Source organism: Diceros bicornis, chromosome 13 (genome assembly GCF_020826845.1).
Source record: "Diceros bicornis minor isolate mBicDic1 chromosome 13, mDicBic1.mat.cur, whole genome shotgun sequence".
Lineage (NCBI taxonomy): Eukaryota > Metazoa > Chordata > Mammalia > Perissodactyla > Rhinocerotidae > Diceros > Diceros bicornis.
In genome coordinates this window covers 26,230,550-26,246,356 of record NC_080752.1, presented here as the reverse complement: position 1 = coordinate 26,246,356, position 15,807 = coordinate 26,230,550, and the positions used below count along the sequence as shown (strand labels likewise).

The 15,807-nt window shown below is 58.7% G+C and overlaps 1 protein-coding gene across 1 annotated transcript in view; it reads left to right on the top strand.

Annotated features, from left to right (window-relative positions):
* Positions 1–15,807, top strand: part of CHD5 (chromodomain helicase DNA binding protein 5) — a 60,752-nt gene that overhangs the window by 21,180 nt on the left and 23,765 nt on the right. The window contains exons 5-18 of the mRNA XM_058552758.1: positions 374–612; positions 2,302–2,429; positions 3,926–4,049; positions 4,691–4,857; positions 5,028–5,249; positions 6,301–6,507; positions 6,711–6,922; positions 9,038–9,169; positions 9,269–9,377; positions 10,579–10,770; positions 10,858–11,058; positions 14,082–14,219; positions 14,308–14,429; positions 15,288–15,461. Coding sequence (XP_058408741.1) covers positions 374–612; positions 2,302–2,429; positions 3,926–4,049; positions 4,691–4,857; positions 5,028–5,249; positions 6,301–6,507; positions 6,711–6,922; positions 9,038–9,169; positions 9,269–9,377; positions 10,579–10,770; positions 10,858–11,058; positions 14,082–14,219; positions 14,308–14,429; positions 15,288–15,461 — 2,367 coding nt within the window. The remainder of the gene's footprint in view (positions 1–373; positions 613–2,301; positions 2,430–3,925; positions 4,050–4,690; positions 4,858–5,027; positions 5,250–6,300; positions 6,508–6,710; positions 6,923–9,037; positions 9,170–9,268; positions 9,378–10,578; positions 10,771–10,857; positions 11,059–14,081; positions 14,220–14,307; positions 14,430–15,287; positions 15,462–15,807) is intronic.

The window sequence follows — 15,807 nt, the reverse complement described above, 5'->3', positions numbered from 1 at the left end:
CAGTCAATCCAAGGGGCCTTAAGCCCCCATGGCCTCTCTCAGCTCTGGAAGAAATGAGACCAGACCCCCAGTGGCCCGCTGCAGGCCCCTCTCTCTGGCCCCTCAAGTCTTGCAGGGTCGGGAAACCCAATTAGAAGATCACTAGTCCCGTAAACGGGAAAGCAGGAGCGTTTGGGGGTGGACTGCTGTCTCAAGCTTTGTCCTCTCCCCTGCTCCCCCTTTCTGCCCAGTTTTCTCAACCTGGAACATGGGGCTGGTGCCACATATCCCAGGTGTGGGAGAAGAAGAGTGGGTCCTGCTGGGGGTCACGTGGGAGGGGGTCTTATCCCCTCCGAGCGCTGCCCTCACCCTCCCACCTTACCCCCTGATGCAGGCCGCTCATCGCCAAGAAGAACCCAAAGATCCCCATGTCCAAAATGATGACTGTCCTGGGCGCCAAGTGGCGGGAGTTCAGCGCCAACAACCCCTTCAAGGGCAGCTCGGCAGCGGCAGCCGCGGCGGCAGTGGCTGCAGCCGTGGAGACAGTCACCATTGCCCCTCCGCTGGCCATCAGCCCCCAGCAGGCACCCCAGCCTGTGCCCATCCGCAAGGCCAAGACCAAGGAGGGCAAGGGTAAGGCTGCGGGTGGGCAGGCCCCAGCCCTGGAGCCTGGGGCAGCTGGGGCAGCTGGAGTGGTCTTTATCAAGGACCCAGTGCCTCATTTGACCTTGGACCCACTCGCCCTTTCTCAGCTGTAATGCAGCATCTTCGTAGCTTCTGTCCTGTCTCCCTTTCGGGGCTGGTGGAGAAGCAGAGACAGTGTGCTCAGAGCTTTGGGACTTTTGTGCCTGGCCCCCTCTGACTTGGGCATGGAAAGAGGGAAAGCAGAGGCCCAGGCTCCTGGGAACCCGGGGGCTCTTGAGTTTGAGGCTGTGCCATTCCCAGGGAGAAGGGGTCCCAAGGTTAGCTCATTGATCCCTCGTGTCTGAGCACCCACTGTGTGCGGGGCCCTTCCCCAGGTGCTTGGGGTAACAGATGTGCGTGGGCGTGGTCCTGGCTGGCTTCCTGGGGAGGCCTGGAAGGAGGTCCAGATACTAAATCAAACTCAGTGGTGGCGTGTCTGGGTGTCTGGGTGGGGAGAACAGGGACGGTAGAGGCTCTCTGGGACTTGAAGTCCTGGGGGAGGGAGCTCCCCTGGGTAGAGGGTTTCTGGCCCCTTAGGGGTAGGGACGTTGGTCTCCCAGGGCTCTCAATGGTGTGTTTGCTCACAGCTCAGCCTTCCTGGGTGCCCTCATTTGGCTTTGATGGGGGGGCCGAGGGGGCTCTGGGGACTCCTTTTTTCAGCCCCAAGGAGCTTTGGTTTCTGGGATGATATGCTCCTTTGCCAGGTCCCTGCGGGGCCTGGTGGGCAGAGTGACGTGGTATTTAGAGCTGACTCCTGCTTTCCTGCCTCGCTGTCCTCCACCCTGGGCCCTGCCCAGCCTGCCTCGCTTTCTCATTTCCTCCTGGGCTCCAGCCGCTGAGCTAATCGATTCCCTGGGCTGCCTATTCAGAGCCTGAAAAATTGAAATAGATTTTCCGTGGTGCTGCCGAGGGTACAGCTGGGCTCGCAGCTCATCTCCCTGCACGTGGTACAGCTGGAGGAGGGCCTGGGGCAAGGCCACCTGCCTCCAGGCCCCCATCTTCCTTGCTGGGCCCAGTGGGAGAGGCTGCTGGGGAGTCATTACTCTCCAGGTGGTTAATTGTCCTGTGGCCAGCTCCACAAAAATGGCCTCAACCCTGCTGGCCAGCCAGAAGACAGCATTTCCAGGGGGTGAGTGGTATAGGTCAGGCGGCCTTGTGGTGCCAGCAATGCCTGGGTCAGGGATATAGGGATAATCCGGAGGCTGGCAGCCAGGGAAAGGGCTTCCTGCCCTAGCACGTCCCTCCGGGGCCTAGGTAGGGGCCACAGGTGGGTGGGTGTGCCCTCAGTGGCCCTGCTGGCTGTGGGGGCCCATTGCCCATTGGGGACAGCTCCTTTCTGGGGAGAGGGGACAGGACGGGGTTGTTCCAAGGTGGCCGGCGTTTGCACTGTTGGTGGAAGACAGGCAGTGTGGTGGCCAGAGCAGAGCCTGGGTCAGGGAGGTTCTCTGGCTCCCCCTTCACCTGCTGTGTAACTTTAAGCAAGAACTCAACCTCCCTGAGCCTCAGTCTTCTCATCTGAAAAGGGCAATGATGGTGGAAATGGTCCTTTCCTTGTCGAGTTACTGTGAGGGCAGAGGGAACTCCTGGCTGAACGGGAGCGAGCTGGGGCTGGGTTGGTTATCCCACGTTCCTTTTCAGGGCCGGGAGTGAGGAAGAAGATCAAAGGCTCCAAGGAGACGAAGAAGAAGGGCAAAGGGAAAAAGGTGGCTGGGCTCAAGTTCCGCTTTGGAGGGGTTGGCCCCAAGAGGAAGAGAGCAGGCTCCTCGGTGAGTGTGAGTGTGCGTGTGTAAGTGTGTGTGAGCGTGAGCATGTGTATGAGTGTGAGCATGAGTGTGTGAGTGTGTGTGAGAGAGGTGGACTAGAAAGTGTGTGTGTGAGGGTAGACTGGAGTGTTTGTGAGTGTGAATGTGTGTGTAAGAGACAGCGGGACAGCACATACTTGTGAGTGTGTGTGGACATGTGAGCAGCCTTGGGATGCATTTGCAGGTGTGTGCGTGTGTGTTGAGTGTGCATGCCATGCAAAGGTTGGGGTAACTGTGGAAAGCAGGGCCGTCAGTTCTTTCTCCTGAGTGGGTTGGGGGCAGGTCCTGTACCCCCTCCCCCACTCTCTCTTCCCATTCTACAGGCAGGCCTGCTGGGCCTCAGTGTCCCTACCTGACTGGGGAGGGGTTCAGACTGGATCCTTCCAAGGGCCCCTGTAGCTTGGACTCTGGTGAGAGCTCTCTCGCCCCACTCTGCTAGGCTGGGGGCTCAGTCCGGGCTCCTATCGCCCTTAGCAGCCGCTTCATCTGGGCAGCCCACGGGAGAGTCAGCTGGCCCTACGAGTTCTGGTGGGGCCTGGCTGCCCAGGTCTGCTGGGAGGTGGCCCCCAGGAAGGTGGCATGCAGGCAGGATCAGGCTGGGCTGGAGCCCTGCCCCTCTCTTGCCCTTCCTGAGCCAGCTCTGGCACCAGGTTCAGACTGACCCTAAGTCCGTGTCTGGGCCTTTGGTCCTTGCCTTCTCCATGGAGTGGGGGTGGCATTCACACATACCCCCACCCCCACAGAGCAACTGTTTCCCTCACCTTGCCCCAGCCCTGCAGAGGGGCACAGATGGAAGCCATTTCTCTGTCTCTTGGTAGAAGCAAGTGACAGGGCTCAAGTTTAGCTGCTCTGGAGGGGAGCATGGAGCAGCAGGTGTGGCCCGGCCTGGAGCTGGTGGTCTGGCTTAGCTCAGCAAATATTTCTTGAGCGCATACTAATGTGCTAGGCCCTCTGCTCAGCCATGGTGGGCCCTGCTCCAGAGGCGCTCATGGTCTGGAAGGGGGCTGGGCAGGTACACTGGGAGAGAGCCAATGACAGGCAGATGGGACAGACCTGACACACAGGCTGTGCAACAGGTCCAGTTAAGGAGAGATCTGGGACGCCTCCTTGGGGGAGGTGTCCTTAGGGCTGCTCCTTGAGGGATGTGTAGGAGTTTTTGGCAGGGTGGAGGGCAGGGCTCGGGGAAAGGTATGGAGGTGGAAAATGTGGGAAGCGTCTGAGGGCAGGGAGAGCAGGGCTTGGGGAGGGTGGTAGGACATCAGGCTGGACCAGTGTGCTGGGCCTTTGGGATTTCTAGCTGGGTGAGGAGATAAGATGAGACAGAGAGCAGAGTGCCTCCATGCCTCTGGATCCTCGGAGGTGCCCTGCCCCATCCCACCATCTACCCAGGCCAATGAAGCTCTCAGGACAAACCCCCAGGGCAGGCCCTGGGCTCACAGAGCTCTCCCCAACCCCTGCAGAGCGAGGAGGATGAGCGGGAGGAATCGGACTTCGACAGCGCCAGCATCCACAGCTCCTCTGTGCGCTCAGAGTGTTCCGCAGCCCTGGGGAAGAAGAGCAAGAGGAGGCGCAAGAGGAAGAGGAGTAGGACCTCCTGTCCAGGGTTCCCATGGCCGCCGCGCCATGGTGGACGTGGGGGGTGGTGCAGAGCCCCCCTTGGGAAGTGGGGGAGGGCATCCTCATGCCTCAGCCTCTCCTGGCCTCAGCCAGGCAGTTCCCCTGTTTTTCCTCAACCACCCTGGTCTCTGTGGTCAGGAGAGGGGGTCTTGTCCCAGTGAGGCTAAATTAGGGAGCTATGGTGTGAGCGATCCCAGGGCATTTGCACTGGCAGAGGGGGGTACCAGGGAAGGAAGTGCTTCTTGACCTCATCCACCATCCACCATTCAGCCATCCACCCCTCTACCCATCCTCCCTCTCTCCCTCCCTCCTTCTCTTTCTCCCTCCCTTCCCTTTATGCACACATCCGTTCATCTTTCTATCTGGCCCCCCACCTCCTACCCTCCCTCCCTCCCTTCCTCCCTTTTATCCATCATCTATCCATCTTTTCACCCTTTTAGTCCTTCAGCCATCCCCCCAACATTGCTTCACCCCATCTGTCCATACACCATCCATTCATCCAGCATCTGTTAAGCACCTCCTATGTGCCAGTCCTGCTTGGGGTGGAGATTGGTTGGGCATTGGGAGTGGGGACGAGGCCCTCCATGACCCCTCTGCCCCCTTCCCAGTTGACGATGGTGATGGCTATGAGACCGACCACCAGGACTACTGTGAGGTGTGCCAGCAGGGTGGCGAGATCATCCTGTGCGACACTTGCCCACGGGCCTACCACCTCGTCTGCCTCGACCCAGAGCTAGAGAAGGCTCCCGAGGGCAAGTGGAGCTGTCCCCACTGTGTAAGCCCTTGGCAGAGGCCCTGGGGTGGGGTGCCGCCTGTGCCTGGCGCCTGGGACCCCTGTGCTGGTCATCTCGGGGCAGAACGTGGGGAGGTGACGAGTGGGAGGGAGTCGCACTTGGTGGAGGGGGTCCCCGCCCTGGGTGCCTCCACTTGGACTCCCCCCTCCAGGAGAAGGAGGGGATCCAGTGGGAGCCGAAGGACGACGACGACGAGGAGGAGGAGGGCGGCTGTGAGGAGGAGGAGGACGACCACATGGAGTTCTGCCGCGTGTGCAAGGACGGCGGCGAGCTGCTCTGCTGCGACGCCTGCCCCTCCTCCTACCACCTGCACTGCCTCAACCCGCCGCTGCCCGAGATCCCAAACGGTGAATGGCTCTGCCCGCGCTGTACTGTGAGTGTTACGCCTGACCGCGCCGAACGCCCCGCCCCGCCGGCCAGGCCCCGCCCACCGCGGCCAGGCCCCTCCCTCCTTGGCGAGGCCCTGTCCATGAAGGCCCCGCCTCTGCCCTCCAGTCCCCACTCGTTACCCCGCCCTACCCACCAAGGCCCCACCCCCAGCAGGTCCTGCTCACTAACGCCCCGCCTCCGCCAGCCCAGGCCACGCCTTACCACGAAGTCCCGCCCCTGCCGCACCAGGTCCCACCCACTAAGGCCCCGCCTACCAAGGCCCCCCCCCCCCACTCCCGTGGCCGGGTACAGGCCCCGCCTCGCTGACCACTGGCTCAGCCCCCCAGCCCCCGCCCACGGCCTCACCCTGGCACACTCTGCTTCTCAGTCTCCCTAAAACTCAGGTGCAGTTTTCTTACCGAAAATCTGAGTGGCTTTGAAAAGAGAGATCACCCTCCACAGCCACTGTTACTGGGCGTCTCTTTAATACCCACTGAGTTTCCAAGTGCCAAGTGTTCTGTTGGTCCCATGTTTAGATGAGAAAACTGAGGGAGGTAGAGGGACTTGCCTGAGGCCACACAAGGGCAGAACTGACAACTCAGACCCACCCTGGCCCTGACTCCTGTCCCTGGGCTGGGGGTGGTGAGAGGATAGGAGGCCCCTGGGGCTGAAGCCTCAGGTTCCGCAGGGAGAGGAGAGCACCCCCCACCTGCGCCCCCAGTCACCATAGGCATTTGAAGGCTCGCATGCTCTGAGTTGTCCCCCAGGCCCGCCCCCAGTGCTGGATACCCCTGTGGCCAGCCCTGGGTTACCCCGTGTGCATCTGGGCTTCTGGTGTGTGTGCGCATGTGGGTAATGTGTGCAGACCCATACTGCCCGTCCCCTGCGTGCACAGCATCACTGGCTTCCGAGAATAGGGTGGCTGTTGTGGAGTCACTGTGATGCCGTCTGACTTGGGGAGCAGTGCAACCTGTTGGAGGGAGCCTGGTGACAGCCTGCTGTCACTGGAGCCTCAGGGTCGGGCCCTGACCTTGGGGATCCTCCTCTGTCTACAGTGTCCCCCACTGAAGGGCAAAGTCCAGCGGATCCTACATTGGAGGTGGACAGAGCCCCCAGCCCCCTTCATGGTGGGGCTACCAGGGCCTGACGTGGAACCTGGCGTCCCCCCACCCAAGCCCCTGGAGGGCATCCCAGAGAGAGAGTTCTTTGTCAAGTGGGCTGGGCTGTCCTACTGGCACTGCTCCTGGGTGAAGGAGCTGCAGGTGAGGCTCCTGGCAGGTGTGGCCGTGCTAAGGCTCAGGGCCTGAACACGCCGGCCAGCTCCCTGAGCGAGGGCCAATTTTGGGGGTTGGAGGCAGGGAGGCTGAAGGTGAGGGTGTCCTGCCCGGGACCCAGGCTGGGGCGGGGAGCCCAGGGGGGTCCCCGTCCAGCTCCCTCCCGTAACCTCTGACGTCTCCGCGAGCAGCTGGAGCTGTACCACACAGTGATGTACCGCAACTACCAGAGGAAGAACGACATGGACGAGCCGCCACCCTTTGACTATGGCTCTGGCGACGAGGACAGCAAGAGTGAGAAGAGGAAGAACAAGGACCCCCTCTATGCCAAGATGGAGGAGCGCTTCTACCGCTACGGCATCAAGCCGGAGTGGATGATGGTCCACCGCATCCTGAACCACAGGTGTTTGCCTTGGGCGCACCCTGAACCTCGCTGGAGGTGGGCGCCCGCAGGTCTGGGACACGATGGCTCCTCCTGGGGCAGGAGAAGGAGGCCGAGGGCCCTCATTGTCCAGCTGGAGAGGTTGTCATATGAGCACGGGCACACGCAGGCACACATGTTCGCACTCACATGTGCACACATGTCATACTCATGGTGGGAGAACAGTTCCAAAGTCATACACATAAAGGGGCAACTTGACGAACAGCCTGTGAAACTTGCACGGGGTGGGACCCTCAGTGGATGGTGACCCTGTACTCCTGAGTTTCTGCCGAAGTTAGTGCTTGATAACCTGTAGGAGGGTCCCGGGGACCAAGGTGGGCCTGAGGTGTGGGGGTGTGTACACACTTGCTCCTCCTTTATAATAACAGCTAACACCACTGAGCACTGTCTATCCCAAGATGTGGGCATTTTATTTCCACCTCCGTTCTATGGATGCAAGAGCAGGCACAGCAAAGTCAAGTCACTTGCCCAAAGTCACACAGCCAAGAGGCAGTGAAGCTGGGATTTGAACCCAGTGCTTTCTGATGGTAGGACTTGCTCTCTTGGCTACTATTCCAAACCCCAGTGCCCCTGAGACAACTCTGTTGAGCAATCCGGAAATTCCCCAGGTGGCAGTGATCAGGGGCTGCAGAAGGCCAGACGAAGAGCCAATGCAGGAGGCCCGTGGGCGCCGCGAGTTTGGCTTTTGTTTGGTGGGCGGTGGGAGCTCTTGCTGGTTCTTGAGGTCAGGTGCTTGAGAACTGGCAGTGGCCGACAGGTGGTGCAGGGTGGGGCTCTAGGTGCCTGCCGCATGGTGGCAGGCGCGGAGCCTCACAATTGCCACCCTGTCTCGTCTCACGGGCTCTGCCCTCGAGGGACTCAGGATCCAGCAGACCACAGGTGTCCTGAGAGGCAGCAGTTGGGCAGAGCAGTGCCCAGATTCCACTCCTGGCTTCCCACTTCTGGGCTCTGTGCCACTGTGTTTCTTGTGTAAAACGGGATGATGCAAGTAGCCCGCAGGGCAGTTGTGAGGGCTAGAGGTGCCAGTGCCTGCTGGTGCAGCCTGAATAGGAGAGGGTCTGGAGAAGTTGAAAAAACTGCCCCCCTTGACTATTAAACACCCCCTCTTCCCATCCCCAGCTCTCACTGAGAACAACCATGAAAAAGAGGGTCACTTTCTACGGGGACCCCAAACCCCCATTTTTGACCCACAATTTTTTTTACCTTTATTAAATTGCATGTTAAAAACATAAATGGCAATTTTTCTCCCTGCCTCCAAAAGTGGGGCAGGTGAATCTCCCCCCAATTTATTATCTGAAATCTGAGTAACAACCAATTATTTATTGAAAAAAATTCCATCAATTTCCATGGGGACTGGGAATTGGCCTTTCTCTTACTGGTCCCCAGGCAAGCTGCAGCCACAGCCATTCTGGGAGCCACAGCTGGCCGGCCCTGCAGCGCTCCCTGGGCTTGGCTGCTGAGGCATCTCGGGTTGGGTGGGAGACCCCAAGGACCCTCCCAGGGGCCGGATTCAAGCTGAAGGGCCAGGTGCTTCTCTGGAGCACCCCCTCTGTACTGCCAGGCCTGGTCGTCAGGGCCCTGTATCCCGGGGAGTCTTCAGAAGAGGCCATCCTGCCTGCAGCAACCGTGTCCTTGTCTACTTTGTGGAGATGGGCCCCAGACCGGGATGGGCCCCCCTCTCATTCTTTGGAGTTTTTAAGTTAGAAAACAAACTTCACTCCTACGGTCAGGGGAGAGAACTGCCCAACTCAGAAATTCAGAATTCCGGTGTCCAGACCCCACGCCCAGATGGGATTCATTGCTGCAACGGAGGATGATGGAAAGGACTCTAGCTCTGTGCTCCTCTGTTGACATGGCCTCTCTGCCTCTCCCTCCTTCCCTCTCACGAGCTGTGTGGCCTTGGGCAAGCCACCTCACCTCTCTGGAGTCGTGCCCTGGTGCCGCCCTCCTGGCCAGGATCCCGGGGGACCATGGGAGGGAGGGGTTCTGCATCCTGCGAGGTGCCCTTCACGGACTCTCGCTGCGGCCACTGCCCGAGTGACCCACCCTCCCCCCCACACTCTTACCATGTTGCAGCTTCGACAAAAAGGGGGACGTGCACTACCTGATCAAGTGGAAAGACCTGCCCTATGACCAGTGCACCTGGGAGATCGATGACATCGACATCCCCTACTATGACAACCTGAAGCAGGCCTACTGGGGCCACAGGTGGGCCACGGCAATCGGACGCTGGGCTGGGCCCCTCCCTGGGCTCTCGCCTCCTGCCGGCCTGAGCTGCGTTCACCCGCACCCCATGCTCTTTCCCAGGGAGCTGATGCTGGGAGAGGACGCCAGGCTGCCCAAGAGGCTGGTCAAGAAGGGCAAGAAGCTGAAGGACGATAAACAGGAGAGGCCGCCGGACACACCCATCGTGGACGTGAGTGGGGAAGGGGCTGCCGGGGCCGCCACCCCAGGCTTGGCCACGCCTGAAGAGGGCACGTTCTCCAGAGGTCTCTACCTTAGGCCCTCCCGGTCTGTGCACACAGAGCCATGCCCGTGCAGGAGGGGGCACACCAGGGACCCTGTGGTTCAGTCCACTCATGCCAGGTCCCCGATGGGACAAGGGTGACAAGACACAACCCCTCCCTGCAGGGAGAGCTCACACCCTGGGGTCTAGGTCCCCCAGCCTCATACAGAGTGGCGGTTCCTGCAGACCGAGGCCTTGGCTTCCTGGGCAATTTGAAATGTGGGTGCACAAACTGGGGGGCAAATAGTCTCTACCAGACTCATGAATCTACATTACTTTCCATGAGCTAATTCTAAGCATTTAAATCAAAAAGCATCTCTAATTTCAGAATCACAATAGCTGACGTGCTAATTACACACCATTCTGATCTATTCAGGGGGAGGAGACCCACAAGTTGCCCTGGGGAGCTCTGAGCTCTTGGGGAATGGAAAATTGACTGTTACTCATTTAGCAACCCTGTCTGGGGAGTCTGCCAGCACCTGACCCTGGGCTGGCCCTGAGGGGACAAGCGCCCTGGTCCCCTGTTTCAAGAAGTGACCATCTCCCAGGGGCCCATGGCGAGTACATACAGAACATAGGGTTCGCCCTGGGACTGTGGGATACCAGGGAAGGCAACTGGGTCTGCCTTCGGGAGGACTTCATGGGGGAGGTGGCCTTGAGCTGCAGGATAAGAGAGGCAAGGAGGGCGATATTCTGGATCAAGCAGATGAAGCATCCCAGGCACGCATGGAACAAATGTTGACTAGGTGGCCACCATGTCTCAGGCACTGTTGGGGACTTGGAGGAAGCAGTGGTGAACAGGACCAGTGTGGTGACCACAACCTGGGCTCAAAGTCAGAGAAGGCAACAATGAGGAAACTGCCCTGATAGGAGAAGTACAGGGCTGTCACAGGAGAACATGGTGGGGACACCTAAGCCAGGCTGGGAGTCAGGGAGGGCTTCCTGGAGGAAGAGGCATTCCAGCCAAGATCAGAAGGATGATTGAGTTAGTAGGGATGAGAGGAGTGGAAAGAGTATTCCAGGCAGAAGGAATTGTGTGTGCAAAGGCCTGGGGGGTGGGCTCTGGTGGCCTAGGATTCAGGGTATGTCTGAACCTCTGCCTCCTCTGCAGCCCACAGTCAAGTTTGACAAGCAGCCGTGGTACATCGACTCCACGGGTGGCACGCTGCACCCATACCAGCTGGAGGGCCTCAACTGGCTGCGCTTCTCCTGGGCCCAGGGCACAGACACCATCCTGGCTGACGAGATGGGTCTGGGCAAGACAGTGCAGACCATCGTCTTCCTCTACTCCCTGTACAAGGAGGTGCGTGGGCCGGGGCGGGCGGCCGGGGAGGGGTGGCTGGTGCCGGCCATGGGCAGGCGGCCTCACCGCATCCGTCTCCCTCCCCAGGGGCATTCCAAGGGGCCCTACCTGGTCAGCGCGCCCCTGTCCACCATCATCAACTGGGAGCGTGAGTTCGAGATGTGGGCGCCCGACTTCTACGTGGTCACCTACACGGGGGACAAGGAGAGCCGCTCCGTGATCCGGGAGAACGAGTTTTCCTTTGAGGACAACGCCATTCGGAGTGGGAAGAAGGTGTTCCGCATGAAAGTGAGCACCCCTCACCCCCAGGGAGGACTCTGGAGAGGCAGCTCGTCTGTCCTGGGGGCCACAAGGGCCCTGCAGTCTGTCCGGGGTCCCCCTGCTCTGGCTCCCAGGGGGGCCAGTGGCTGGCAAAGAGCTTTTCCTGAGGCAGAGTTACCAGCTGTATTGGTGTCCTGGGGCTGCCATAACAAAGTACCACAAACTGGGGGACTTAAGACAACAGAAACTTACTCCGTCGCCATTCTAGGGGCCAGAAGTCTGAAATCAAGTTTCGGCAGGGTCATGCGCCCTCTGAAGGCTCTAGGGGAGGATCCTTCCTTTCCTCTTCCAGGTTCTGGTGGCTGCACGCAATCCTGGGCATCCTGTGGCTTACAGCTGCATCACCCCAGTCTCTGCCTCTGTCATCACATGACCATCTCCCCTTTGTGTCTGTGTCATCTTATAAAGACACCACTCATTGGATCTGGGGCCCACCGTACTCCACTATGACCTCATCTTAACTAATTACACCTGCAAAGACTATCTCCAAAAAAGGTCACATTCTGAAGTTCAGGGTGGACATGAATTCTGGGGGGACACCATTCAATCCTGTACACCAGCTGTGTGACCTCTGGCAAGTCACTTAGCTTCTCTGTGCCTCAGATTCTGCAAAATGGAGATAACAGACCCACCCCCCAGAGCTGTGGAGGCCTGAAGGAGTGAGTGAGCACTAGGCAAGGCCTCTCCGACTCCCTTGTGCCTGTGGGGCAGCAGCGGTCTTGCTGAAGGGCAGGCTGTGATCCGGCAGCTCTGGGGTGGGGCCTGAGACTGCATTTATGACAAAGTCACGGGTGACGCAGACACCTCTGGTCCCTGGACCGCGCTTTGAGAAGCACTCAGGACGGCCTGGCACGTGGGAGGCCTCAGTAAATCATAGCGCTCATATTAGCTGCAGGACTAGGGGCTGGTGGCTGGCGGCTGGCAGATCATCGCCAGGCTCTCCAGAGTTTCTGACCTGGGCTTTCTCCATCGTCGGAACAGTCGTGGGCCCAGGAGACGCTCTGTAACTGTTGAATGAGGGAATGATTCAGTGATCCCAGAGGTGACTCTGCAGACCAATGAGTCACACAGAGAACTTCACCTGAGCCCACGTTGGGATCCTGTGAGGGCTGGGCGCTCTGCAGACTCAGCTCTTCTATTTTATTTTTTAAAACTGTGGTAAAATACACATAAACATAAGATTTACCATCTTACCCATCCCTAAGTGTACAGTTCAGGGGCATTGAGTACATTCACATTGTTGTGCGACCATCACCACCATCCATCTTCATCTTGCAGAACTGGAACTCTGTCCCCATTAAACACTAACTCCCCATTCTCCTCCCCCCACAGCCCCTCGCAACCTCCGTTCTACTCTCAGTCTCTATGAATTTGACCCCTCTCAGTACCTCGTAGAAGTGGGATCAGACAGCATTTGTCCTTTTGTGTCTGGCTTATTTCACTCAGCATAACGTCCTATCCGTGTTGTAGCTTGTATTAGGATTTCCTTCCTTCTTAAGGCTGAATAATATTCCATTGTATGAATAGACCACGTTTCGTTTATCCATTCATCTGTCCATGGACACTTGGGTTGTTTCCACCTTTCGGCTATTGTGAATAATGCTACTGTGAACGTGGGTGTGCAAATATTCGTTCAGGTCCTTTCTTTCCTTTCTTTTGGGTCTATACCTAGAAGTGGAATTGCTGGATCATATGGTAATTCTATGTGTAATTTCTTGAAGAACAGACTTAGCTCTTGTAATTCTCACAGTAAGACAGTATTTACACCTTTTTACAGGTGAGGAGGCTGAGGCTGGGGGAGGTTAATTAACTTGACCCAAGTCTAGCTCAAAAGGGCAGGGCCAGGTGCAAACCCAGGTGCCACCTGTAGGCAAAGCCTGTGCCACAAGGCTCCCCTCTGTCCCTGTCTGATCCCTCCCTACAGGGACTTGGGTGTCTGGGAGAGCCAGGCTTGGTTTGGCCAGGAGGGGCTACAGTATTTGTGAGGCTCAGTGCAGAATGAACATGCAGGACGCAGCTTTTTCCTTTCTTCTCTTGACCTGCCATGGTGTTTTTTATTTGCTATTTAAGGGGCCGGCCCCGTGGCTTAGCGGTTGGGTGCGCGCGCTCCGCTGCTGGCGGCCCGGGTTCGGATCCCGGGCGCGCACCAACGCACCGCTTCTCCGGCCATGCTGAGGCCGCGTCCCACATACAGCAACTGGAAGGATGTGCAGCTATGACATACAACTGTCTGCTGGGGCTCTGGGGGAAAAAAAATAAATAAATAAAATCTATTTGCTATTTAATGTTGTGTTCTCTCAGCACAGGGACACTCACGGAGTGACTGACCCAGCCCCATGTCCATGTCCAGGCTGCTGCTGGGGGTGGAAGGCAGCAGTGTTCCCTGGGTAGGAGCAGGGGAGCAGGGGCTGAGAACCTGCCCTGAGGGTGCCAAGGCTCCAAGCCCCCGGCACACACTCCATTGCTCTATAGGCCTCTTGCAAAGCACAAATTCAACAATGAAGTTACTCAGAATTTCAAGTCGGCGACTGCAGAGCATTAAACCCCAAGCCCAGGTCACCCTTCTCTGTTCGAATTCTGGCTCTGCCATTTGTGGGCCACAGGGACCTGGGGACAGTTATCCAGCCTGAGACCCCATGAGCTGTCACTGGGGACAATGACAATGTAGCTTGAATGGTTTGTGAGGGTAAGAGGAGAGTACAAGTGAGGAACTAGGCCCAGGGCTTCCCCATGCAGCCCCGTCCACAGATGGCAGCTCCTGCTGTCACGAGCAATACTGACCGCAGCAGTTTTGTTCTCAGCACCACCTCTCCTGGGGGACTGTGCTCTGGGCCTCAGCTGCCCCCCTGTGCTCGGTGGCCAGTGTCTTCCCTTCCAACCCAGGGGCTCCCTGGAGCCTCTGGGGGTTCCTGTCCACGCCCCCTTGTCTCTGGACACCTCGACTCCCTTGCCTCCCAGCTCTCCTCCCAAACGCTCCTCTTTCCTTCCAGAAAGAAGTGCAGATCAAATTCCACGTGCTGCTCACCTCCTACGAGCTCATCACCATCGACCAGGCCATCCTGGGCTCCATCGAGTGGGCCTGCCTCGTGGTGGACGAGGCCCACCGGCTCAAGAACAACCAGTCCAAGGTAGACGGCGTCAGCCACTGGCTCCTGGGACCACCCTGGGTAGGCCAGCCCCTTATGCCCTCTGACGGGCCCCCTGTCCTCCCTGAAGTTCTTTAGGGTCTTGAACAGCTACAAGATCGATTATAAGCTGCTGCTGACGGGGACCCCCCTTCAGAACAACCTGGAGGAACTGTTCCATCTCCTCAACTTCCTGACTCCAGAGAGGTTCAAGTGAGTCAGCAGGTCTGGCCGGGGAGGCAGGCAGTACGGCAGCCAGGGAAGTGTCAGTGTCCAGTGCTGGCTCCGGGTCGGCTCTCGGTGTCCTCGTCAGAAAGATGGGAGCATTAGCAGTGTCCGCCTCAAATGACCTGCACTGGAGGGGGCCTGGTGCCCTCTACATGCCGAGCGCTTGTAAATATCAGCTGCTGCTAATATTGTGATTTTCCCCCGGCTCTGCCCCTCGGGGGTCCTCCTGTGCTCCTGCTCCTGCCCCCATGTCCCCGGCTCGGTCCTTTCCCTCCTCAAAGACCTAAGTGACCATGTGGGCAACGGTGATGGGAGGTGGAAGGCCAGGGATGGTGGTGGTGGAGATGGGGGTGAGGCTGGAGCCCTGGCCAATGAAAGGCCTGGGGTCTCCTTCCCCAGCCTCCTTGTCTTCCCCTACCCCCATTTTCCTGCTAAGAATGGGGGGTTCACGGTGGAGAGTGCTGATTTTGGAATCAGGAGATGTAGGTTGGAGGACAGGCTGGGTCGTATACCTTGGGCACCCATCAGCCTCAGTTTCCTTATCTGTAAAATGGGTAAGAGTTCTAGAGAGTTCATGTCTAGGATGGCTTTGAGGATAAGAAGGTATCCTGTGTGGCTGAGAGAGCTGTGATGTGTGGGGTGACACAGGCTTAGACGGAGACTGAAAGGACACCCAGGGTGGGACCGGGGCTCCCTGGCCCGCCAGCCTGCCCTGTGATCCTCTGGCAAGTGGCAGGGGGCTGGCTGGCTTGCTCCCCCACCGCAATCCTGACTCCGTCTGCAGAGGGCTGTGGCCTGCTCTGGCCCCCTGCTCTTGGGTCTCATCCCAGCTCTTTCTTGCAGCAACCTAGAGGGCTTCCTGGAGGAGTTTGCCGACATCTCCAAAGAGGACCAGATCAAGAAGCTGCATGACCTGCTGGGGCCGCACATGCTGAGGCGGCTCAAGGCTGACGTCTTCAAGAACATGCCAGCCAAGACCGAGCTGATCGTCCGCGTGGAGCTGAGCCAGATGCAGAAGTGAGTGGAGGCTCAGCCCCCCAGAGCAGCCTGCCCCATCTCTCCTGGGCTTGTCTCCTCAGCCAGCCCTCCCTAAAGGGCCCCAGCCTAGCCTTCCTGGGCCACATCCCGGGCTGGGCGGGAAAGCTCTCCAGCCTCGCCGAGGCCTTGACTCACCTTTTGCACACGCTTCCTTCTTGGGGCCTCTTCTCTGATTTCAGTGCCCAGGGTCTGGGGCTGCCTTAATTCTCACAATGCCCCCCAGGAACTTGCTGGGCAACTCCAGGCCTGCAGCGTCACCGCTTGGGCTCCCCTTGTCTCTCTGTAAATGGGTGCTTGGCTACCAGCCCCCAGCCTCCCTGCAGAG